This window comes from Mastomys coucha, unplaced genomic scaffold (assembly GCF_008632895.1).
Source record: "Mastomys coucha isolate ucsf_1 unplaced genomic scaffold, UCSF_Mcou_1 pScaffold23, whole genome shotgun sequence".
Lineage (NCBI taxonomy): Eukaryota > Metazoa > Chordata > Mammalia > Rodentia > Muridae > Mastomys > Mastomys coucha.
Window position 1 is genome coordinate 80,982,079 of NW_022196906.1, and position 26,884 is coordinate 81,008,962.

The 26,884-nt window shown below is 37.2% G+C and overlaps 1 protein-coding gene across 11 annotated transcripts in view; it reads left to right on the plus strand.

The window, feature by feature from the left end:
* Positions 1 to 26,884, plus strand: part of Dop1a (DOP1 leucine zipper like protein A) — a 94,503-nt gene that overhangs the window by 29,144 nt on the left and 38,475 nt on the right. For 5 of the 11 annotated variants that reach the window (XM_031345833.1, XM_031345823.1, XM_031345822.1 and 2 more), the window contains 12 exons: positions 981 to 1,170; positions 3,893 to 3,991; positions 10,471 to 10,570; positions 11,536 to 11,645; positions 13,166 to 13,274; positions 14,718 to 14,838; positions 16,604 to 16,723; positions 18,354 to 18,468; positions 18,811 to 18,840; positions 19,445 to 19,678; positions 24,641 to 25,262; positions 25,917 to 26,191. In XM_031345833.1, the coding sequence (XP_031201693.1) occupies positions 981 to 1,170; positions 3,893 to 3,991; positions 10,471 to 10,570; positions 11,536 to 11,645; positions 13,166 to 13,274; positions 14,718 to 14,838; positions 16,604 to 16,723; positions 18,354 to 18,468; positions 18,811 to 18,840; positions 19,445 to 19,678; positions 24,641 to 25,262; positions 25,917 to 26,191 (2,125 nt within the window). The remainder of the gene's footprint in view (positions 1 to 980; positions 1,171 to 3,892; positions 3,992 to 10,470; positions 10,571 to 11,535; positions 11,646 to 13,165; positions 13,275 to 14,717; positions 14,839 to 16,603; positions 16,724 to 18,353; positions 18,469 to 18,810; positions 18,841 to 19,444; positions 19,679 to 24,640; positions 25,263 to 25,916; positions 26,192 to 26,884) is intronic. The other 6 variants (XM_031345832.1, XM_031345828.1, XM_031345825.1 and 3 more) reach the window with 4 other exon arrangements.

Here is a 26,884-nt window from a genome sequence, read left to right on the forward strand (position 1 = left end):
TTATATGTGTCTTTGTGTGCCTGATGTGTATGGAGGCTACAGGACAACTTTGTGCAGTTGATTCTCTCCTACCTTCATGTGGGCTTCATGTACCCTCCAGGCTTGCATGGCAATTGCCTTTACCCCTGAAACATTTTTATGACTCATATTGTTTGCTTTCATTAATTTACCTATTTGCTTATACTTTTAGAAACATAATATAAAAGCAGTTCATTTAGTTTAGAAATACGTTTTAAATTATACTCTTAAGGGAAGTACAGAATCAGTATAACATTTAATTCTACTAGTTCTAATTAAAATTTAAAATAGGAATTAAAATCTTCTTTCTGGCTATAGTGCCCTATTTATGCTTTGTTATATATTCCCTGATAAATACTATAAAAAGGCTCATAAATGTGTTATTTTAATGCATAGATACATTGAAGCCTGAGATTAATGCGACTATTAAATCACCAACTGAAGTCATATGGCTTTGCTGTACTATACTATATAATAGACTTCTGCATATTGAATTGTTTATTTTGTTTAAAACAAAAATCAATCACTGGTGGCCTTAGTTTGATTTTTTGTCATAGATCTAATTCTGTTATATTATTGTGAATTTCAAGTTATGTTTGCAGAAACAGGTATCTGGAAATGTCTTAAGGTTTTGTAGGAAGTCAACATAGGTATGCTAGGATTGATTAAATATACTGCTTTATTGCGTACTGGGCTTAACCCAGTGAGGTAGGCAGGTGCTGCAGTGGACACTGAACTGAGAGGGTTAGACTTACAGCTGTCACACAGCGGAAGCAAGACTTGTACTCTGTCCTCTGAATGGGAAGTGTGTTCTTCCAAACTTGCTCACTTGTTTCCAGGGTGGAGCTCTTAACTGTTCTGTGGATGCTATCAATTATTTTGGAGGAGAATAATGGTTGATTACTTTTCTCTGACATTGAATGTTTCCTTTCCTATACCCTTCCTTCTGTTGTGTGCTCCAGAACAAACACACTGCTGGAAAAGGTTGCTGCCGCTGTAGAGCAGTCTGCATTCTACAGTGCCCTCTGGGGCAGTCTGCTCACCAGTCCTGCTGTGCGCTTGCCTGGAATCACATATGTTCTGGCCCATCTGAACAGGAAGCTTTCAATGGAAGATCAGCTGTATATAATTGGCAGTGACATTGAGCTCATGGTGAGTTGACATGCTACAAGTGTTTCTCTAGAGCCAGACATTCCAGACTATTCTGAGAATCAAGCCATGGACAACATTCCTATTTTCATTAAAGAAAACTAACATCCAAAATACTGAGTAATTATTAATATTTTTAAAGATTAATTTTTCATGAAAAAGACATTATTGTTTATACCTATGACCTTTCATTCAAGCAAATCCATGATTTTAATTATTCCTGTCTTGTTTACTAATAGACCACTGTTACCATAGCCACATTTATTATAATGATCCCAAAGTGGACCTTCTCTCCTGTCATACTTTTCCTTATAAAAAAGATGTAATTTAGACAAAATGATATAGCTGAATTCTGAAAAAAAAAACAGACTGTGTTCTTATATTCTTAATTTCAAAATTGGTAACAGAAATCAATATGGGATGCTTTAAAATGTCTTAAAATGGGCAAGGAATTAATTTTCTTCCTTTTTTAAAAATTTTTATTTTATTTATATGAGTACACTGTCACTCTCTTCAGACACACCAGAAGAGGGTGTCAAATCCCATTACAGATGGTTGTGAGCCACCATGTGGTTCCTGGGAATTGAACTCAGGACCCCTGGAAGAGCACTCAGTACTCTTAACCACTGAGCCATCTCTCCAGCCCCAGAACATTTTCAAAAGTTCTATTTTTTGATTAATCTTGTTATCCATATTATAATATGACTGATAATTAATATACAAATTTGGTTAGAATTAGTTAAATATTACTTGCTAAATTTCATGTATTTTATATACATGAAATTATTATTTTATTAAATTATATTCCAAATGTTGCCCCCCTTTCTGTCTCCCTCCTCGAGTTCATCACCCCATTCTCCCCCCTTCACCTCTGAGAGGGTAACCCCCTCCCCCAGCAGCCCCCTTCTCTGGGGCATCAAGTCTCTACAGGATTAGTTGCATCCTCTCCCAATGAATCCAGACAAAGCAGTCCTCTGCTACATATATGCCAAGGGCCATGGATCAGCTTGTGTATACTCTTTGGTTGGTGGCTTAGTCTCTGGGAGCTCTGAGGGGTCTAGGGTAGTTGACACTGTTGTTCTTCATATGAGGTTGCAGTCCCCTCAGCTTCTTCAATCCTTCCCCTAACTCTTTCATATGGGTCCCAAGCTCAGTCCAATGGTTGCTGTCAGTATCTGCATCTGTGTCAGTCAGCTGCTGGTAGAACCTCTCAGAGGATAGCCGTGCTAGGCTCCTGTCTGAAAGCACTACTTAGCATTAGTAGTAGTGTCAGGGTTTGGTGCCTGCCCATGGGATGGATCCCAAGTTGGGCCAGTCACTGGATGGCCTTTCCTTCAGTCTTTGCTCCATTTTTACCCCTGCATTTCTTTTAGACAGGAACAATCCTGGGTCAAAAATTTTGAAGGTGATTTAGTGACCTCATCCCTCTACTGGGGGCCCTGTCTCTTCAGGTTCCACTGTTGGGCATTTCTGCTAAGGTCATCCCAATTGAGTCCTCAGAGCCTCTCACATCCCAGTCTCTGGGACATTCTAGAGTCTCCCCCTACCCCTTATGCCCAGCAGCTGCATATTTCCATTCATTCTCCTGACCCTCTGAGCTTCTCTCCTGTCTCCCCACCATACCTGATCCTGTCCCCCTTTTCACTTCTGCCTCCCCTCTACCACCCAGATCCCTCCTTCCTTCTGCTTTCTGTGATTATTTTGTTCCCCCTTCTAAGTGGGATTGAAGCATCCTCACTTAGGCCTTCCTTCTAGTTTAACTTCTTAGGGTCTGCAGACTGTATCATGAGTATTCTGTACTTTTTGGCTAATATCCACAGTGAGAACATGCCATGCATGTCCTTTTGGGTCTCAGTTACCTCACTCAGGATGATATTTTCTAGTTACATCCATTTGCCTACAAAATTTATGATGTCCTCATTTTTAATAGCTGAATAGTATTCAAATTCTGTAAATGAACCTCATTTTCTGTACCCATTCTTCAATTGAGGGACATCTAGGTTGCTTCTAGCTTCTGGATATTACAAGGAAGGCTGCTAGGAACACAGTGGAGCATGTTTCCCTGTGGTATGGTGGTGCATCTTTTGGGTATATGCCCAAGAGAAATATAGCTGGGTCTTCAAGTAGAACTATTTCTAATTTTCAGAGAAAGCACAAGATTAATTTCCAGAGTGCTTGTACCAATTTTCAATCAGTCTCTTAACCATTACTATAAAAAGGACTCAAAAAGTTATATTACCCCCAAATCACTAGACTCCTGTGGTCACTCCTTTCCTGTGTTCACATCTTTGAAAATGTTGGTCTGTTTTGTGACTTTAGTTTCACTCCATCCAAACTGTTAAATGTATGTTGAATCATACCATGGGTGTGGTTTATTCAGAATTTATGACACACTTGAGATTAGTCCATGCTTCTATGTGTGGTATCATTGATTTGTTGCTTTATGTTGCTTCATATTCTCTTGTTAATGCCACAGTGTGTTTATTCTTTCATCAGTCAACAGGCATTTGACTTGCATCCCACTTGGTGCAAATGTGAGTAAAGCTGCTGCACAAACATGCTGTGTAGACATGTAACGGGGCATGGGGTAAAAAGTCATTGATACTGGCATTAACATTTGTATGTTGTAGGGCTCTGTGATTAGCACGGTACATTTTCTCTGTCTTAGATAGATGAACATACCAGGGCACTATTTCCCAGGATGCTAAAGGCTTTCTTATTTCAGGTAGAAGCAGTGAGTACTTCAGTGCAGGACTCAAGTGTACTTGTACAGAGAAGCACGCTGGACCTCATCCTCTTCTGTTTTCCATTCCATATGAGTCAGGTAAAACTTGATGCCAATGTCCTCAGCGTATAGTTGTTTTAAAGGTACTGTATTAAAGCATTTTCTTTATACAGAAAAAAAATTCTTTCGTGGTGAGGTGAAAATTGTGGATATTTTAAAGAAAAATACTGAGCTATTTGATAAAAATATAGTAACTGAAGCAGATTGCTTTATGTTTCAAACCATTTTTAAACTTTAAAAAGCAGAGAGTGCTCCTTGCTAATTCTAAATAAGCCAAATTTTGAGACCCAGGCCTTAACTCAGCTAACAGATAAGATGTCTGATGGAACCTTATCTTGCTTTGGTGACTCCAGCATACATGCCAGATCGTGTAGGGGAGTTAGCCATTGTTTGAGAACCAAATATTTAGTGTCTATGCCATTTGCTACTGATTTTATTACATATAAAAGCAACTGACCTGACAAATCACTAATGAAGTGTTTCCTTACTAGGACTTAATTTAATCAATCTCCTTATTAAAAGAAATCAGCTGTGAAAATTAAATTTATTACATGCCATAGTAGTGGGTACCTTTAATCACAGCACTCAACAGGCAGAGACAGGCAGATCTCTGTGAGTTCCAGGACAGCCCAGTCTACAGAGAGTTCTAAGACAGTCAGGGCTACATAATAAGATTCTGTTTAAAAAAAAATAAAATTTATTTCTAAAATACAATTAGCAAAAAGGAATTTGGTGTTTTCATAATGGCTGCTAGTTGAGAGATTAGCAACTTCACATTATATCTGGCAAAAGGGTTTTTTTTTTTTACTGCTTTCCTCAATCTTTTATTACTTCATTTAATTTGAATAAATAATAAATGAAGCCTTTTATAGTTCATTGAGTACATTGTCATTGGTTGAGACACTTCCAGTTTCTATTTTGAGCCCCCCTCACTCTTAACCATGGGCCTTTTTTCTGCCCTCTATTTCAATACATTTTCTATATTGGGAAAATCCAGCTGCCAAAGCTGTAGCTTAGGAGTGGCCAAATGGACCATAAGGTGAGTTTTTTGGAGGTTTTTATTGTTCTTAATATTGTTAAAGTCTTATAAAAAGACAAAAAGTAATAAAAGAAATGTGTTTAACAACCTACACTTTACTGCCTGGCACTTAGAAGATCATACCTTATTGATTTCTGATATTGACCTTTTTCCAGTTGAAACATTCCATATTAATAATCCCTCCACTGAGAGGCTCCTCCACGGCATCTGAGTTAAATCTTAGGCTTAAATTGATAAGAACTTAATTTGGAATCACTAGATCACTGATTAAAACTACACCTTCTTTGTACTTTCCGATCCTCCATGTTCCTGCCACCCAGCCTTCTCAGCCCTCCTGATCTGTTTCAAGAGAGCAGCAGTGTGTGAAGTGTCACAGTGTCCACCACTCTCTTCTGCTGCAGCACTGCTCCTGCCCCATTCCTGTCACATTATAAGGCTCCCAAGCTGGTGTAGTCATCTATGTTCCCCACTTGACCTTTCTCATATCTTGCATGTGATGTATTCTTAGCAAATACTGGTTTTAGTTGTAACTTAACAGAGCCCTCATTACCTACCTGATGTGGATGTACTGGAAGGCGTCTTTAACCTACTTCAGGGAAAGCTGACCTGATTATCTACCTTTAAGCATTAGTTGAGATTATAGAGATCTTTAACATACTGCAAAACATGTGATGATGTGTTTAAGTATGACTTTTTAGCCATACATGTAGTGTTGGTGACACATACCTGTAGTTTCAGCATTGAGGAAGCTAAGGCAGGAGGATTATAAATTCAATAGTGAGACCTTGTGTCCAAAAAGGAAGGAAAAAAAAAGAGTTGTATCTTTGCTAGGGAGTAGCCCAGTGGTAGAGGCATCAGGTCCTGGGTTTAACCTGTAGCAGCAAAAGTGTGACTTTATTTAGTAGTTGACAAAAAGTGGGGGCTTTTTTTCCTTTGATGTTTTCAAATATATGTCAAGAGAGATGGATAGAAAACCCATTTTAGAACATATTACTCACTCATGTATTACTTCACATTCTATTTTCCACAGTGAGAACACTTTAACTATGGTTGCCATGACATAGTAGATTTCTGAACATTCCTCCTGAAATTGAAGTTTTATAACTTTTACCATTTCCTCTGTTCTTTCCTACTTGAGTTCTCTCCTCAATGGATGGGGAGATGTTGGTGCTTCCAGGATTTGTGGACAGTGCCTACAACCCACATGACTGTTAGTGAAGAGATATAGCATAGGAGTTCTCAAACTTTTGGTTGCCTGATGCTATTGCTGCTTTAAAAATACTGAGAGTCTAAATATTTTCCTGATATAAGTTAGTGCTAATGATATTTATCATGTAGTTTTAAAAATATTCTATTGATTAATCTCAAAATAATCTTATCAGCATAAATAACATTTTGTAAAAGTACATTACAAAGAAATTAGTGAAAAATCAAAGTTTCATACTTTTATCAGTTTCTTTAAGTAACTGGCACAAAAGCACAAAAATGAAAGCTCATATCTGCATTTTGGTTGATGTACAGTTGGAAAATCAAGGAATCATTAATATTTTCTGCTAATAAGTATAACTCTTCTTTGATATTATACCAAAGTTAGATCTTAACAGTTAATTGTAATATGTAAAAAAATCTACTTTGAGTGTTACGTTCTGTTATAGTCTGCTAGTGTAGCTGGTACTTTTATTCATACGTGATTTTTCAACATCAAGTTTGGTTATTTAGAAAATGCTGGTATACTCAATTGGAAAGATTTTCCATATATAGACCCCCTTCACCATAGTCAACTAAACAATCACATTTGTGCTGATACCACTTATATCTGTAACTTTTTCTCTTCACTGTTACCTGACATGAAACACCTTAAAGGTGGCTTATTTTAGATTACTCTTTCACAGAGATTTCAGTCATCATAACAAGGAAGGGATGGCAGCAGAAGGAGAAATCTATATCAGTGGGAACTTGTTGTAGCAACTGTGCATTCAAAGTCCAGCTCCTGCCCATCCACCTCCCACACACCGTCCTCCACCATATCCCTCAAAGCCTGGAGCCAGATGTTTCTGATCTAAGCCATAGCATTTTAAAAGCAGTAATTTTATTTTATTTTATTTTGTGTCTGTGTGTGTCCACAGCACTTACATGGAGGTAAAAGGACAAGTTGTAGGATTCTCTTTGTCAACACTTACATAGCTTATCAGGGTTGGCATTGGCAGCAAGCACCTTTACCTATTGCCCATCTCACCCGCCCCAAACCGTAATACTTTGTCAGTAAAAAAATTTTAGGGACTGAACCTCTAGGCTTGGTCCTAGTTGCCCATCATTTGTTGGGGTCCAGTCTGATCAGTTCTCCCTGTGCACCTGCCCAGTCTAGTTAGCTGCCTGACTCAACCCATCCATGCCATTAGCCTCCAGGCTTTACCCCAGGTGCTCATCCAGTCTGCCTTAACCTAGAACCCACATCTGGACATGGGGCAAGGCTGGTGAGTCACTGGAATCTAGTCTGCCTGCAACATCTTCACGTCTCAGGCTGTTCATAAGTGGCACAACCTGTTTAACATCCTAGCCTGACGTGTAACTCTCAGCCCTTCCAACTGGTCAAATGCAAAGAATAACTGATCATGGGTGCCTGAACTAAGACAGACTTAACACAACCTACACCTAAGGCTTATGGAACATCATGAAAGAGGGGGCAGAAAGACTCTAAGAGCTTGAGGATCAGAACATCTGTTTCAAGATTGTGTCTTCTAAATATGACAGTGAAGCTGTACCCATGAAATTTGAACAATATGCTTGCCTAAACAAGACCTGACCCACAGCACTCCAGTTGACATGCCAACGTGGATAGTGGGAATCTCACAAAGCCCTACCTCTAGATAAAGAGCTGTTGGCAATTAATTAATGACTGCTGAGAGAGGTAGAATCCGTTTTTCCCAGGAATGACTCCCCAATTGGTTTCTCTGTACTGAGTGGTCAGTCCTAAAAATGTATATACTTGGAACAACACAAAGTGGACATAAAAGGTTTATTTATTTATTCATTATAACAACTAATGATAAAGAAGATATGAATTGGAAAAGGAGGAGGTGGGACATGGGAGGACTTGGAGGAAGGGGAAACAGATATAAATACAGTTAATATATGTGAAGTTTAAAAAAATGTTGACACTGCAAAGTTTTTAGCCCAGTGTCTGGAAGCAGTATAACTTCAATACACACAGTCTTTCATAATTTAATTTTCTTTTGGAGTTGCCAATATTATTATCTATAGCAATATTGTTTCTGTTTAAATGAATGACTACTAAATGCCAAAATCCAAGGTATATAAAGAAAAAACATAGTTTAGCAAAAATTATACTCAGTTTTTTAAAAGCTGTTCCATTCTAAACACTAAGAAAACCAACCTACATTTGTATCAAAAGTACATAATATGTGCTTACAATTTTAGTATACAAAGTAGTAAAATTTGTGGACTGAAAAGTGTACCTTGAGTAACAAGTTCAAATTTCAATAACGTTCTTTTAAAGGAACTGGCCAGCTTTCCTTGCTATTTTCCTTTTTGTCTGGGGCCTAGAATTTAGTCTAGGGTCTCCTGCAAGCTGCATCAATACCACTGTGCTATATCATCAACTTATCTTCTTTTGTTGGTGTTTTTATTTTACTCTGAGAACATGGCAGCAAAAATGCAAAGATTATAAGTATAATGAATGCCTCTACTCAGCTGCTTTTCACACAGATATTCCAGTGGTTTAACTTGCTTCTTACATATTGAGAACTGTCAACCCAGCAAACGAAAAAGGAAATACATCTAGATAGTCTTATGGTGTTTCCTTTGTTATATAACAAGTTTTCACCCTGGAGGCCTCCTGGAATGGTACCTAGAGATCATACTTGACACATTTTCTAGCTTACTGACAGTATCTATAAAGAATGTACATAATGTGTCACCTGTGGATAGCCTGTCCTAAAACACCTCAGCTATTGCTAATTCTGGAGCTGGCTCCCTTTGCATATCAGGAAGAGTGTATAGAGAAGCCTCAGTGTGACTGGGGAAAGGTCAGTGTCCAGATGAGGCACTACCAGAGCATTTCCATTTGACTGCCTTAGCGCCTTAAGAGGCATAGATCGTTTTTGTTGTGTTTTCATTTTTTTATCAGTTCTTTGAGAATTTCACCCAATGCATTTTGATTGTATTCATGCCCTCAACCCCTCCCAGATGTACCCCCTTCCCAACCTACCCAGTTTTGTGTCATCTTATTTAAGCCCCTTCAGTCCAGTTTGTGCTGCACATATACTCCTGATGTATTGCCTTGCTCTGAAGCGGGGTTGCCCTACCAAGCCAACCCTTAAGGGAGACTGACTGTCCTTTCCCAGAACCTCAGTGCCAACCCCTGCAGCATGAAGAGGGAGCTGGGTCCAGAGTCCCATCCCTGGACATGGAGCTACTGGCCATTGACAGCTGTCAGGTCCCTTTGTGTACAATATTTTTATGACCATCAGTTTCCAAGATCTGATTTTAAGATTCCAAGGTTCTATATTTAAGATATTACCTAGTGTTTTTTTTTTAATTTGTATTTAGTGTGTGTGCATGCGTGCATGCATGCAGACACACTTGCTCTTCAGTTGTACATATGGAAATCAAAAGACAGCTTTAGGAGTGGGTTCTTCCCCTTCACCTCAATCCTAGGCTTGAGGTTTGCATGACAAGTGTTTTAACTCACTGAGGCCCCAACTAATATTTTTAAAGTTATAAACAGATTTATTAGCTACTTCCCATCTTTTTTTTTAACTATATCTTTTGATTGAAATAGGATCTTTAGTCATTTTTAAACATCAAATTAATGCTAGAGGAAAAAATCTGGGAGAAAAAAACTAAAGTTATTGAATAGAACTAAAGGACTCTATTTGGATTTTGTTTATTTGTGCTTTTTTTTCCATGTTTGAAATACTACTAGTAGAATTTTTTAAAAGAAAATGGACTGAATTGATGTGAATAGTGTCCTGAGGATTAGAGCCCACTGACCCTCCTGAATGCTAAGGCACATAGATGATTCCTACTATTTGTTCTCTTTATCATCCTCGTTTGTGTCCGATTTTACTCTTGGTGATGAGCTAACAAAAAATCCTTAAACATGGTGCTAAAGTCAGTGAGCTGTAGTGTCAGTTATAAAACTAAAGTGGAAGATAGAGGCAGGCGGAAAGAACAGAAGATCAAAGTGGACATTCAGTGCCATTCTTTCCTGCGTAGGGAGCTTGGACCCAGACTTGGTTTTTGACTCTACCGAAAAAGAAACTAAGAGTCCTGTTACCTCTTCCTGTTTCCTCAAATGTAAATTAGAAGTAGTAGCTCCTGTATTTGAAAGTTTAGATAAAGCAAGGTTACATAACAACACCTGACACTGATGTTCAGAGAAGACATCAAGGCATTCTTCTTTTTAAAAGAGTAAAAACAGTATTATTCCTAAGTATAACTACATTATTCTTTTCAGGCCACCCGACCAGATATGATCAGGATCTTGTCAGCAGCCCTTCATGTAGTACTGAGGAGGGATATGTCCTTGAACCGAAGACTTTATGCATGGCTTCTTGGTAGGTAATTAATGAGCATGCTTATAATTGACAAAAAAATAAAAATAAAAAGAGATTTGCCATGTATAATCTCAAATTATATGAAGAAACTAAGCATTTATGTATAAGTGACAATTAAAAATTAAAACTGTGCCAGAATGATGGCTCTGTGCTAAAGAGCATCTGCTGCTCTTCTAAAGGACCAGGGTTTGGTTGCCAGCAACTGCATCAGGTAGCTCAGCACCACCTGTAACTCCAGCTCCAAGGGATCTAGTGCCTTCTCCTGGCCTACAAGGGTACAGTACACACACACACACACACACAAGATGATGATGATGATGATGGTGATGATGATGATGATGATGGTGACCAACCCAGGTTGAGGGACTACTAATGATGAAATTTTTGAGCAAATTTCAGAAGCCTATTAATTGAACCAGCTCATGTTCACTTTAACAGGATTTTTTCCTGTTATAAATTTCTATGATTATACTTAATGTTAGTTTATTGAATAAATTAGTCATTAAAATTATGACAAAATTCCAAAACTTCAAAGTCACCAACGAATCCTAAGTAGTAAGTACCACTGTCTCACAGGTGACACCAGTGTGAGCCACTGTGTACACTTAGGCCATAGAGCATTACATGCACGTCATCTTCAACCTTTGTCTGAGTGTTTTGCCTGTCCTCACAACCTCTTACTAGAGTGAAAGTTCACTTGATAACTTACTTATTGTAAATTGTCAAGTTTTTTTAACTGTAAGATTTGGTGTAAAATAAGAAGAAAATTCTGGAAGGATACTATTAGACTTATCTATTGAATTGGTTTCCCTTTATTAAACTATCTAAAATGGTCTCTCTTGCTGACAATGAATGGGCTACTAATTGGTAAGTGTTTAGTGCTGTCTTTGAGATATTTTAGTATTTAGTGAACAACAGTGTTAAGGCTTCCATTTTAATTACTTTTGTGATTTATTCCCATGGAGGTTTTGATAACAACGGTGCTATCATAGGACCCAGGAGCACACGACACAGTAATCCTGAAGAACATGCCACTTACTATTTTACAACCTTTTCAAAAGAATTGTTAGTCCAGGTAATTCCTGTTTTCATTATTCTTTGCATATCTCCCATTGAAAAAGCCTAAGACAAACTCCTGCTTTAACTAAATTCATAGAAGAAATCAAGACAAGACTCAAAAGCATCTAAAGAATGATTGTAATACCCGTATAGCTACTGCAAAATGGTGATCATGGCTGGACTCCATAGGAGGACAGCTTTTTACTGGTCTGCACTGTGAAAGTTGGGTCATTTCAAAGACAGCCCAGGACCTAAATTTCCTATGAAACCTCAGGTATAATTACCTGAGGCTACATATGGTAAGACTACAACTCACACAGAAACATTAAAATTATCCATTTATTTCCTAATATATTTATTTAAGATGCCTCAAAATATTCTAACAGAATGTATTAAGAAAACAGATGATTGCTCAAGCATTTTTCTTTTTTTATTAGATATTTTCTTTATTTACATGTCATATAATATCTCCTTTCCCAGTTTCCCCTCCAAAAAACAAAAAACAACAAGAACAAACCCCTGTTCCCTCCCCTCTCCCCCTGCTCACCTCCCCACCCCCTCCTGCTTACCGGCCCTGGCATTCCCCTACACTGGGGCATAGAACCTTCACAGGGCCAAGGGCCTCTCCTCCCATTGATGACCAACTTGGCCATCCTCTACTATACATATGCTGCTGGAGCCATTAGTCCCACCATGTGTATGTACTCTTTGGTTGGTGGTTTAGTCCCTGGGAGCTCTGAGGGTACTAGTTAGTTCATATTGTTGTTCATCCTAAGGGGCTGCAAACCCTTCAGCTCCTTGGGTCCTTTCTCTAGCTCCTTCACTGGGGACCCTGTACTCAGTCCAATGGATGGCTGTGAGCCTCTACTTCTGTATTAGTTGGGTACTGTCAGAGCCTTTCAGGAGACAGTCAAGCATTTTTCTTTATTTACATATTTGATTTTGAAACAGGATCTTGCTGTGTAGCACAGTTGATCTTGAACTCATGGCCTACCTGCTTCAGTTTCTAAAGTGCTGGTATTACGGGTGTGTATGACCATGTGCAGCTTGAAGCATTTTTAAATGAAGAAAACTGTACATTGAAATTTAAATAACTAAAAAGATAATTGTATACCAAATCCATTGGTGATAAGATGGCATAATTGAAATTTATGTCCAAAACAGAAATGTCCACATCTAGAGGGCCAACACTCAAATTCTCAATCCACTTCTCTTGACTTCCCTTTTTTTTCCAGTGAAAATTCATGATCCAGATTAATGGTATACACTTGTAGCCCTAGCACTCAGAGGACAAAAGCAGGAGGAGGATGGGTTTGTTGTCAGCCCAATCTTTACAGTGAGGCCTTAGCTCAAGAACAAATTTCAGAGTAATAGTGAAAATAATTTAAGCACCATGCTTTCTCCCTGGCACAGAAAATAGACACCAATCAGAATAGCGCAGAGCATGTGAATCTGCATTTCAGATGAGTGTAGTTAAAAATTGTATTAAAAATATTACTAGTTTCTAAATCACTAGTGTGCTTTTCTGTTTTAAAGGCCATGGTCGGGATCTTACAAGTGAACGGATTCGGAGAAGAAAGCACACTCACGCAGGATCTTAAGCCTTTCCGTATTTTAATCAGTTTATTGGACAAACCTGAACTAGGTAATATTTGTTGCTGTTCCAAAACATAAGGTGACAAATGCTTTTGTATTGTTTCATAATAAAAGTAAGATGAAGACATTGGAAAACTTGCTGTATTTTGAAATGGATTTTTTTTTTCATTATATGTAAGTACACTGTAGCTGTCTTCAGACACCCCAGAAGACAGCATCAGATCTCATTACGGATGGTTGTGAGCCATCATGTGGTTGCTGGGATTTGAACTCATGACCTTCAGAAGAGCAGTCAGCACTGTTAACCACTGAGCCACCTCTCCAACCCTTGAAATGGGTTTTAAATACAGATTCTTAACAATTTCTTTACTGAAGGTACAGGTGTGCAGCTGGCCTTTATGTTAGCATTAGACCTATGTTTTACACTGTGTTAGGCAACAAAGTCAATTTTTAAAAGATATCTCAGACTCTTAACCATTATTCTCTGAAATGGAAACATTTTTGATCTATCATAATTAACTTATAGTTCATACAATTTGAGAGCTGGAACAGAAATATGAGTTATATATTTCCTTCACAGTCTTCTTGTTGCTCTCCTGTACTTTCCTTCATTGTATGTATATTACATATCAAATCTACTAGAAAATTAACTGTAGTGTTTAACATAAATTAACAAAAAACAATTTTTAGCTTTTTGCTATTATAAAATATGTAAAATTCCTAATTTATTAAAGTGTTTTGGCACATATACTATAAATCAACTTTTTTTTTTTTTGGTTTTTCGAGACAGGTTCTCTCTTCATAGCCCTGCCTGTCCTGGAACTCACTCTGTAGACCAGGCTGGCCTCGAACTCAGAAATCTACCTGCCTCTGTGTTCCAAGTGCTGGGATTAAAGGGTACTATTGCCCAGCATAAATCGACTCTTAATAGTGAAATTTTTAAATATGAAAGTAGCAAGTGTGTGAAGAACTTCAACAGGGTCAATTTTTAGGTGTTCTGAGATTATGATGAAGCTGGGAGGATTTTTTAAAGGATAGTGGGAACTGTGAAGCAGACAGATTTATACTTCTGAATTTGAGAGTTATTTAAGCAACAGGACTGGTGTGGACAGTCATCCTTCGACCTGCACAGTGCATCTTGCAGGAGTTTCTCCAAGTTGTTCAGACTGTCTTGTGAGTTTGGTGTTCTCATTTGGGAGAAATAAGCTAAGACTCAAGAACTAAAAAGCCTGTCAAAGGTCATAGAGACTGAGCCAAATCAGTTCCCTGATTTTGTCACTTAATGTGGCCCTCTACTTTAAATAGTCATTCTTCCCATTATTTCCTATTAGACCATGTTTTAAAACAGAGTTCAGTTTAGCTTCTAGGGGGAAAGAATCTTTTCTTAAAGTGCTTTCTTCAAAGCATGCTTCAATTGGATCATTCTTCAGGTTGTCATGATTTGCTAGTATTAAGTTATTTCTGCCTATAATTTGCTGTATATTAATTTTAGGACCTGTAATTCTAGAAGATGTTCTGATTGAGGTGTTTAGAACTTTGTATTCTCAGTGCAAAGCAGAACTGGATCTTCAGATGGAACCACCCTTCAGCAAGGACCATGCTCAGTTAAGCAGGTAGATTACTAAAAAATTAAGCAGGACATAAAGATGGCTTCAGGTATTAGTGCTTATGAAATGGACTCTACTGTATGAATTCATGTAATGAGATTATTAGTAATGGCTAGGGATTTTAAAGTTTATATTATGATAAATAAAATATCATAATAATTTCTTAGTATTAAGTATCATAATTATTTGTACTCATTATTCAAAAAGGTACTTTAAACAAGACAGTAATCATTACTTGATTACTTGATTGATTCTTAATTATACCAGTTTAGGAAACTAATGTTGAATAGTTGGGCTGACAAGATGGCGGAGAGGTTAAAGAAAGACATTTGGCTCCCAGCCTGACTCTTAAGTTCTATATCCACTGGAGTCAGATGGTGGAGGGAGCAAAGCCATTGCTGTAAATTGTCCTCTAAGCTCCACATGCTGTCATGTCATGCACATGTCACACACAGAATAAATAAACACAAGTACAAGCTAAACAGGAAAAACAGGTGATCGTTAATGTGAAAATAATAGCCCCCGAGAATTTAATTTATAAACTCACAGGAGACTGACACATGTCAGTCAATGAGACTTGGACTTACTGACAAAGTCTTTTGCTATTCTTCTGTGTTAGATGGATCACTTCTTTTCTAGTATTACTGCTACCATGATAGGATAAAGGTTTCAAGACTACAATTGTTTTCTGGCTTTGGTTTTGGTTTGATTTGTTTTTCACTAATTCTGCCTTGCATTATTGACTCTGGTGATAATTGGGTAATACCCTTAACTTGCCTAAAGCATACTTTTATATGTATATAAAATATATCTATATGATTTCTGATGATATATCTCTCACTTTTTTGTTAGAAAATTTGTTGTACTCTGTACTTGAGAATTTGTATTTTCCTGGAGAGTATATTAGTTCTTTTTGCTCCTCCTTGACAGCTGTACTGACAGTGTCTATGTAATACAGTCACTCTAGTTATAGGAAGGATAGGAGAAAAATAGATAAGAACTAGGCTAAAGGGTAACCATTTGAAGTAATGTCATTTGCTCTGAGAATTTCCATAATGAGCAGTTTACAGTACCTGTGCTTTGTGTTTTCCTTTTCTCTTGCTATTGTTCAGATGGGACCTGCACAGTCTACCACTGAGCTACACACCTAGCACCTTATTGGTTTTCAAGCTAAATTTTATCATTTGACTAGTAAAAAACTGGTCATAATTTACCCTTTGAAAGAAAATCCTGACTAGCATAGAAAAGTCAGCAAGACTCTATAGCAGGAAGGCTATTGAAAAGCACATCATAATTTAGTGTATATGTGCCAACAGAAACAAAAAATCTTGATGGCAAATTAACAACTGCACACTTAAAAGAGTCCCCAAGGAAGCTGGGTATCATGGCTCAGGGCTGTAGTGATCCCAGCATCTGGCCATGGGAGGCATAGGCAGGAGATTCTCAAGTGCAGCTTTCTTACATGTGACAGCAGCATGTCTCAGGAGAGCAGAGGGATTCTGCCTTTCATGCTCTCTTGTGAGTTACTATGCAGAGAGTATGTTAAATAAATTCTGATCATCATTCTTGTGAATTATCCAAACTCAAGTTCTGAAAAGTAGTTGTATATAATATAACAGAGTAGGACTAGATTATGTCACCATTGCAATCTGCCTCCAATAAGGCAATATTCTAGCAGCTGTGTAGTAATGTGAACTGCCCTAGTAACACTGCACTCAGTGTGAAAAAACACATTCATATTTCTACTTGTTTGATTTCTTTTCTTTTTTAGTAAATTAAGGGAAAACAAGAAAACAGCTGAGCTGATTAAAACTGCGAATCTTCTTTTTAATTCTTTTGAACCTTATTATATGTGGGATTACATTGCACGCTGGTTCGAAGAATGTTGTCGGTAGGTTAACTGCTTCATTTATTACAGTGTAGTAACATCCAAAGCTAATTAATGTTTAGTTTTTTAAAATGTTCTTTTATACATTTTACTTCTACTGAAAACTGTTAATTACCCACAATCGAAATTTACCTTGTCATCTAGGATGTAAAAATCACTGCTCATATAATGTTAGAATTACAAAAGATGTTAGAGGTGAGTATTCACGTAGCAGTCCAGATGGAAGTGTTCACTTTTGTGGCCTGCAGTGGCCCCGCTGTTCGTGGCTGTGGAGAAGCAAGCAGCTCACAGCAGGACACTTTCCACTTCTTCATAGAACTGCTGTGTGCTTTCACAGACTGAGGGGCATCCCATATTGTCACTGATGAGCAATAATAAATACCTTGCACCTTAGGATAGAAAGCTTAAAACACAGTCTAAAAAAATCCCCAAGTGAAGAAGAATGATGTCTCTATGTAAACTGTAGTTCTTTTGCAACCTAATGCACTCCTAAAGCATGAGGAACACAGAGTCAAAAAGTAAGTATGCCCGGTCTTGAGTCCAGAAGCGTTTAGAGCTGTAAATGTATGAATCCCTTTAATTAGTCAGAGATTCACGTCCTTGTCTAGTTGGCAGATATTGAGGACCCAATTGAAAAACATTGTTCTAGGCCCTGACCTCAGGGACTTTATAGTAGAATAAGTAAGACACATATGTCTGCCCCAGGAATAAATTAAAAATGGAAAATGCCTCATAGGTTAAGGTATAAGGATGGAGAAGATTTATGAGTATCTTTCCCACCTTGCTATACTCTCTGTTTTCTATACATATATCCACCCTTCTGTATGAAATACTCTATATTCACAACACACAGCCATGCTTTTTAAGCTAGCATGAACTGTATCTTGAGCATTCACTCCCTTTTGTGCTGCTTAGCCTTCACTGTGCTATTCTTCATATACCCTTCCTCCTTTGTTCTTCTGGAATGGTTCTGTAGAGGGATCACTCACCTCACAGTAGCCCTCACTCCTACAAACTACTCCTCAGAATCAGCTATCCCCATACTGTCCATTGGTTTTATTTAATTCTCTACCTCTTTATGTTTCTTACTGGTCAAAGATTGTATAATTGTATCTTGAGACTACAGGGCAGTGTTTGACAAAATATAATTAATATGTATTAATAATCAGTGCTTCTTGGGTCTCATCTTTGATCCGAAGAGACTTCTTGTAAAACATGATGTTTGGTCTAAGACCTTGAAAGGAGAGTTGTATTCCAGATTTGAGGAGCGTACATTGGTGTAACAGCAGTCTAACAGCACATTGTAAATCAAGTGTCTCAGTTTAGAAATCAAATTTTAAAAAAAAGTAAAACATCAATTCCTACCATGAGATACATCCACAATGACACAGTGCAAATTTCAACAAGTATGTTATATTCAGAACACTTGGAATCATGGAGCAAGATTATAGAGACCTTATTTTGAGAATTTTCCATGGAAGCAATGTGGCAGTGTCCTGTAGAAGCAAGAATGAGCATCATTGTGTGTCCCAGTCTTGACTTGAGCCTTATTGTTAAGATGGTGATGTGATGTAGTCACGTTTTCCTATCATATGATAGTGTGTTTGATAAAGTCAATTTTTTTCCTTTCTAGGAGGACACTGCATGCTAGACTTCAGGTTGGGCCTGGAGACAGTAGTGATTCGTCTGAGTTACAACTGACTAATTTCTGCTTACTGGTGGATTTTTTGTTGGATATAGTCTCCTTGGTAAGACTATCTTGGTAAAGAGAAAAACAAAGAATTTTAAGAGCACAGTTTATATACTTCATGATGAACACAAATCTCATCTACAGATAAATTCCATCATTAAAACTAAGTTTTTTCTTTGGCATAGCTTTTTTCCATAACATTTTCTAAATTTTTTGTCTTAGCATGTATATATAGAAAACATGGAATCTACTTCCTAACTGCATGTTGTAAAATCTAATGTGTACTGGGTGGAGTTTTAATGCTGTATTTGTATTTGCTAACAATTCTATTATATGAAGACTGTTGGAAATGTTTTCCCTGTGTTTTCTCTCCTCAACTCTTTGCTTTCTCATTTTGAAGCCTACTAGAAGTATGAGGGTGCTGTGTCAGGTATGGCATTCAGCCTGTTTTTATCTTGACTGATTGTATTCACTTCTATTAGAATCTCAGTAACATAGCACATAAAACTGGGGTATTCAGTTATAAATGCTTGATGGACTTGGATTGAGAATTTGTGGGTGGGGGGGTATATGATGATGTGTTTCTCCATATCTGTGCCTGTGGAGGCCAGAGGCTAACATTGGGTGTGTCTTTTGTAATAACTCTCCACCTTATTTTTTGAGACAGGGTCCCTAAAACTTGCCAATTAGACTAAAGTGGTCGATTATTGCCCTTCAGGAATCCACCTGTCTCCCTGTCCCCTGGCACTGGGATCACATATGTGCACTACCTCACCTGGCTTTAATGTGGGTGCTAGGGATCCGAACTCAGGTCTTCATGCTTGCACAGCAAGCACTTTACACACTGAGCTAGCTCTACAGACCTGGGAATAGAGATTTTATAAGTCATCAGTATTAAAATACCAATGAACTCTTTTAGTTAAAAGCATGATAACTGTAAAACATGAGCAAAAATATAGCCTTGTATACATTAAAATAAAATAACTGTGACTTTTATATTATGCATTAATACTTTCAACTTTCTTTTATTTTAGGAGACTTATATTGAAATCCAGACTGAACATCTGCCCCAGTTACTGCTCAGAATGATTTCTGCCTTGACAAGCCATCTCCAGACATTGCGCTTATCTGAGCTCACAGATTCTTTAAGGCTCTGCTCAAAGATCCTTAGCAAGGTTCAGCCCCCACTGTTATCTGCTGGCACTGGAGGTGTGGTACAGTTTCCAAGTGGGCAGAACAGTACAGTCAAAGAATGGGAAGACAAAAAGGTAATTTCAATTCAAGTTTTTGGTATCAGATCAGTTACGTTTTTCAGGGTAGAACATTTTTGAGTTGTCATTTGAATATCAGTGAGTCTTCCTAAGATCAAAGTGGTTGTGGTCATTGAATAGTTTGACTGTCTATGTTAGTACTTTTAGTAGAAGTAAAGTACATAGAAATTTTAGAAATTTAAAGTTTGCCAATTGTCACACTAAAAGGAATATGTGGCATTGTTTTACTTAGCCCGATATAACAAATGTATTATCATTCCACTATGTAATATATATAAAATTGATGTCAGGAAAACAAGTGTGATCCTTCACTTTTTTGTATTGTCTTCAAAATATACTGAACATTTTATTTTTATACAACTATCAACTTTTTATCAAGAATTCTTAATCTTTATTGGTTTTATAAAATTTGTATATGAAAATTTACAGTCATATCCAAGTTGTTCCAAGCATGCTTTGTTTAATAGTAGCTATGTGATTGTTTCTTATTTTAATTTTGAAACTTGAGTGCTAAGCCATATTAGCTGCATTGTAAGTATCCAGTAAACATATAGGCATTGCCTGTTTGTGTAAGAGGCTTATATATAAATTCTTCTGATTCATTCATTACACTAAAAATTTGGCATGAATTTCTTAAAATTGGAAACCTTTTTTTTATTTTAAAGTACCCATATACTCAATATTCTCTTTAAAACTTAATAAAATTAAACTTTTTCTATATATGAACACATTATCTGTAATAGCTAAGCTTATAATGTATAATTTTAATACCTTGTACCATTAACATACTTTAATACCAGTGCAATTCTTATAGAAAAATCACTGACTTAATTCTTTTCAGACTTATATTAAAATATCTTATCTAGTAAGGTCCAGAAGATAACTCAGTGAGTAAAAGCATTTGCTGTCAAACCTGATGCCCTGAGTTAAATCTTCAGAATCGACAGGGTAGAAAGGAAGAACTGACTCACAAGCATTGTGCTGTGTCCTCCACACACACACTCACACGAACATATATACATAGTAAATAACTGTAAAACAATAGATCTGGTACAGTATGAACAAAGATTCATTTGAATTACATGCTAATTGCATTAAATATAGTCACATTGGCATTCTGTAAATATAAGTATTTGAAAATTCCTGGTGAATCAGGTTTTTTTTATTTGTAATTGTGTGGCTGTATAATTGGCTCTTTCTTTAGATTACCTATTTTTCTTTCCTGCAAAATAAAGCTTGAGGAGGTATGTACAACTTTTCCCACCAGCTGCTAATCCTGAGACACTTTTATCATTCTCTATAAATGTATCCTTGATAATGTAGTAAGACTAGGAACTTTTACTAAGTTTAAGTATACCTGTGTTATACTACATAAACCAAAAGTGTTTTACCAATGCCTTCTAGGCTGTTCGTACATAGAATAGATTCTGTCTCCACCATGTGTAGGAAAGTTCTTTTGTTGTTGTCCTTACATTGTGCTTCAAGAGTTTTCTTAGAAATAAAACTAAAAGTCATTTAATTAATGTTGGAGCTGAGTAAGATGTATGGGGATTGTACAAGACACACCATTTTTTCCAATAACATGGTCAATATGTGAAAATTTACATATTTATCTGAAGGCCTTTATTGATGATCATTAGGTAAGATAAGTGTGACGGTGTTCAACTAAATTCAGTGCAATTAAATAAAACAGTCTAAGTGATGATGACTTGTTAACCTTGAATATCCTCCCATATCCATCCATCTTTCCATTCATCCTCTCTTCCTCTTTCGTGTTACCAGCATGTATTTTTCCCCTCAAGTACAATGGTAAAATCTATGACATATGAAAACTGATAATATTTTCAAGCTGAGACTATTTTAAATATTGTACTGTTTTTGAAATGTATGTGAAGAGCTGCTACTTTTAACAGTTGTGAGCCTAGTTTGGCCCCATGGCCCTTGGTACTTTTTTATAATATTGTATTGAGTGTCTACTCAAATGACCAAAATACCCTTTCTATTTTTAGAAAGAAATTTATCATAAAGTAATTATATAACCATATAATGTAGCCTAAACCATAACTATTATGCATGTATGCAAGTTTTAATTAGATTTGTGGATTAAATTTTATTACCTTAGTGTCATCCTTTGTATTAATACAAAAATAATTTTATAGGAATAAGCTAATGATAGTTTTATTATCTGAATAAGTCTTTCTTTGTAAAAAAAAGTACATCATTTTAGATGATGAGTAGTCTTTCAAAAGAGAAAGGAAATAAGCCTAAATTTGATAATAAAATTTGATAAGCAAATAAGTTGAGTTGCCAGTTTCTAGATTTTGACACTATCCTATGAAAAGTTGTGCTGTGCTGTAATTACTGTGGTCACTAGGAATCACCCTCTCCATGCTCCTCGGTAACCACTTAGCTTTGCTGCTGCTAACCTGGACAAGTTTATTCTAACCTCCCTGAACTCCGTTTTCTGTCTTGGAACATAGAAACAACTTTGTTCATTCAGTTGCTTTTAGGAATTGCCAGAACTGCTGTACAGTCTCTGCACTTTTCACCTCTTTTCTTCAAGCTAAGAGACACATTAAACAAGTGATTACACATTAAATTACAATTGAGTTAATATGTATAGTTATTAGTGTAGAGACAGATTGGGGAAAGAAAAATGCAGAGAATAGAAATGGAGACTAAGAGGGTGACTGGGCCTAGCTGGGAGTCAGTGACTGTTTTCTTGAAGCAGAAATACCTGAGTGGAGCCCTAGAGGAGTTCTTGGGATGAAGAAGCACACGGGACAGGAAGGAGCATTGGCAAAGGCCTAAAGGCAGAAAAGAGCTGCATGCACTTGATGATGCAGTTAAAAGAGAGGCAGGGGCCAGGTTAACAGAGCCTTGTCTGCTATACTAAGGCTTTTATTCTTTGTCTTAGGAGGAATGGGAAGACAAAGAAGGGGAAAAAGGCAAGTGCCAAAATAAGATACATGTTTTAGAAACTTACTCTGGCTGCAGTGTGGAGTATGGATCTGAGAAACAAAAATGGATGTGGGGAGACCTGCAGTAGTGCAGGTGAGAGGTGGGGTTAAGCTGGGCCAACAGGATGCAGGTAAATGAAGAAATAACCTTTAGGAACAAAACTTAGAAGACACTGTAATAAGATAGGTAAGAATAATCAGATCACTAACATTGTATGCTTGCTGAGCATTAGGTACTGTGCCAGGTGCCTTCTATATTCTATTATGTAATCCTTAAACTAACTATAAAACATAAGAATTTTTGGTACAGTAGTCATTTTTATAAACACTCATTTCCATAATTTCAGTTGCTCACTAGTAGTCCATGGTGGACCTAATGTGTTACAAGGAAAATTCTAGTAATAATTTGTAAGTACTAAATTGTGTGCTGCTGTTGCTTGTAGCATAATTGAATCTTGCATTGTCCTGTTGAGCATGTAAAGCATCCTATTATCTGACATAGGTGATCTGATATATATCCATCTCCCTTTTTTAGTTGTCAGATGACTCTTTCTGTGTGCTTGTTGAAGCAGCCCTTATGAAATAGCTATGTTAATACTATAACAAAGTGCCCACATCATTCATGCCATTCCTCATCACACTGTCACATCATCCTAAGAAAGATTACTGTGCTACAATAAGTTGTTTTGGGAGAGTTCACATTCATGTTAGTCTTACTCTGTTGTAGAATTTTCCTGTGCCTTATTATGGGTCTGTATGTATAGGAAAAAGTAAGTTATGAAGTTTTCAGTACTAACCACAGTTTTAGGCACCTAATAGAAGTCTTAGGATATATCCCTTGCAGATAAGGAGGCACTGCTGTGTACAAATTAGGAAGTCTGGAGACTACCAAGTTCATGGCACAGACATAGCTGACTTAAAGCTCACACCCTTAGCCACCAGACTTACGTGAGTGTAAGTCAAGTTGAAAAGGAAGGAGTTGAGAAATGCCAACAGTGACTTTATGTTTCCATCTTCTTGGTTTTAATGAATGGTGGTATTATTCACTAAAGGAGGAAATACTGGGCCAAGCCTAGCTGTAAGTAGAAGAATACTTAGTTCATGTATTAATAAGAAAACATTTTACTATCTTACTCAGATTATCCTCTATCACTGTAACCAAACATATGATATGCACAACTTAATTTAAACAAAACCAGACAATACTTAATTCCACCTCTATTACAGGAATGATTGTTTGTCTGCATTACTGTTGTCTCTTTCTAGATTTTTGCTCCCGCTGGTCCTACTACCTAATCTATGATCCAAACATGAAATGAGCTGAGTAACTGCTCACTAAAGAAATGTAGGTGGAAGGGCATGTAATGATTCGTGACATACTTAAACAGAGATTCTCATTCATCTAGTCCTAAACAGATCCTCTATTAGATTTTATTTCTAATACTTAAGATGCAAGATGGTTAATCTTATATTCTTCATTCTTTATATTGTCTAGATATTAAGGAAGATTCTTTAAAGAAGAAGATGAAATAGTCATTTGAAACAAGAATATAGATCCTAAACACACACACACACACACACACGCGCGTGTGTGTGTGTGTGTGTGTGTATGTATTTTTGCTTCAGAAACCTAACAAGCATGGTGATACATGCCTTTATTTATACTTAGTTTGAGACAGGAGAGTTTTAGTTAGAATTGAGCCTTGGTAAGTGAACAGACCTTATCTGAAAAAATGAGTCATTAAAGAAAGCCAGACTTATTTCATGATAGAATAAGTGATAAGTACTTTGTGAATGAGTTTATTTGAATATATTCATTGGAACCCTCTTACTGTTTGCTATTGATTATCAGCAAAATATGAATCAATGTAGGAACTCCTTTGATCTCAGTGTAATTTGAGCTGTATGTATGGAGTCTGCAGCTCTCTCTGAAAAGGTCATTCTTTCTAGTTCCTAGTGTCTATGTTCCTACTCAGCCATTTGCTTTGTTTAAAATCAGCAGGTATCATCAGTTTCTATGGAAAATCCTACTGAAGTATTTGAAGATGGAGAAAACCCACCAAGTAGTCGATCATCAGAAAGTGGTTTCACTGAGTTTATACAGTATCAAGCAGACCGAACTGACGATCTTGATAGAGAGCTGAGTGGACAGGGGACAGCTACCATCCCAATTGGCAGCACATCTTCGGAGACAGAAACAGCATCCACAGTGGGTTCTGAGGAAACCGTCATCCAGCCACCTTCTAACCTCAGTCAGGGGGCAGCAGGCCGAGGTGGAAAGGCAGTACAGAAGACTGCAATGCAGTGCTGCTTGGAGTATGTCCAGCAGTTTCTTTCCAGACTCATCAACCTCTACATCATTCACAGTGACTCCTTTCCTCAAGCTTTGGCTGCGGATCATCAGGGAGATCTCAGTCGAATACAAAGAGAGACTTCAAAATGGGACAGGGATTCTCAAGGGGATGCAAAAGAAAGAAACATACATACACCAAAAACATCAAAAGAATACCTTTCTGCCTTCCTTGCTGCCTGTCAGCTCTTCTTAGAGTGCTCAAGTTTCCCAGTCTACATTGCTGAGGGGAACCATACATCAGAGTCACATTCTGAAAAACCTGACACTGGTAGTTGTTTTTGCTCTTTTTATTTCAGTATTGTATGAAGTATGTATATATGTGTCTCTATGTGCTATTTATGAATTTCAATATTTTATGCAGAGTGTGTGTGTGTGTGTGTGTGTGTGTGTGTGTGTGTGTGTGTGTGTGTGTGTTTCTCTTCCACCATTTAGGTTCCAGGGATTGTACTCAGGTTATGGGGCTCAGTGGCAAGTGCCTTTCCTTCCCTCAGTGAGCCATTTCTCCAGCCTGAATGAAGTAGTCATGGGGGAGTTGCTGTTAGGGGATTACATGATTTTCATGGCTTTCACATTTTGCAAGAAAATTAGAAACTAAAAGTGAAAGTTCTGGAGAAACAATATAACATTAATTTCACTACCTTCCTTTCTTGTGATGGTACATATTTCCTTTAATTTTTACATATGCAAGTCTAGGACAGTGGACCTTAGATAATATTTGTTGATAAAGTGCTTTTAAAGATACGAAGATAGATTGTATTACTTGGCACATGAAAGTATATACCTTTAAAAGATGGCTTATTTTTTAAATTCTAACTATTTGAGACACCATGTTTTTAACAGATCAAGGCCTGAAGTAGAGTTATTTGTCATTTTGAAATTAACATAAAGCAATAGAAATGTTTTATGCTGCCTTTTGTTTCAGACTGTGAGCATGCCCACCCTCCACAGTGGCTTCAGACTCTGATGAGTGCTTGCAGCCAAGCAAGTGATTTCAGTATTCAGAGTGTTGCTGTGTCTCTAGTCATGGACCTGGTGGGACTGACTCAGTCTGTGGCCATGGTCACTGGAGAAAACATCAACAGCATGGAGCCTGCACAACCCTTAAGTCCAAACCAAGGAAGAGTGGCTGTCGTTATTAGACCTCCCCTGACACAGGGCAATCTGAAGTATATAGCTGAGAAGACTGAATTTTTCAAGGTAAATGCCAAGAAATCCAGATTATATATGACTAAGATAATGCTTATATGCATGGTGCTTGACCTGGGGCACTGATGTAAGGGAGGTAAGAGTTTCAAGTAAACAAGAAGAAAGCTCATTTATATGGTAAATATTTCCATCATAAGTGGATATGATCCTTTATATATATTATACATGTGTATGTATATTATACACATATGTATATAATGTGTGTGTATATATATACATATATATATATATATATATGTATATATATATGGCAAATCCTTATTTTCCTAAAACTTCATGACAAGTTCTGACTTTCTGTGTTTTGATTTCCTTTGTTATACTATGTCCTTCAAGAACAATAATGCACAATCTGATTTACCACATTGGGAAAGGTGATTTCTTTACAGAGAACATCAAGTGGCTTTGAGCTCACTGCCTCATAGAGCTTAATTCTTTATACATTCAGAAATTTCTAAACCCAGTTTCAAGTCACTACACCTACCTGAAACTTCCTTCTGCTAGACTGGAGTCTACTCTCTAATATTATAATAAACCCTGAAGACTCTTGCCTTCTTATCAGTGGCATAGATCAGAGATTATGATAGCACATGTAGCACTTAAGTCTGACTTCATAAAAGTCCGTGGGCTTGGGATGTATCTGAGTGATAATGCGCTTGCCTGGCATCCTTGAGGCTGTGTTGCAAT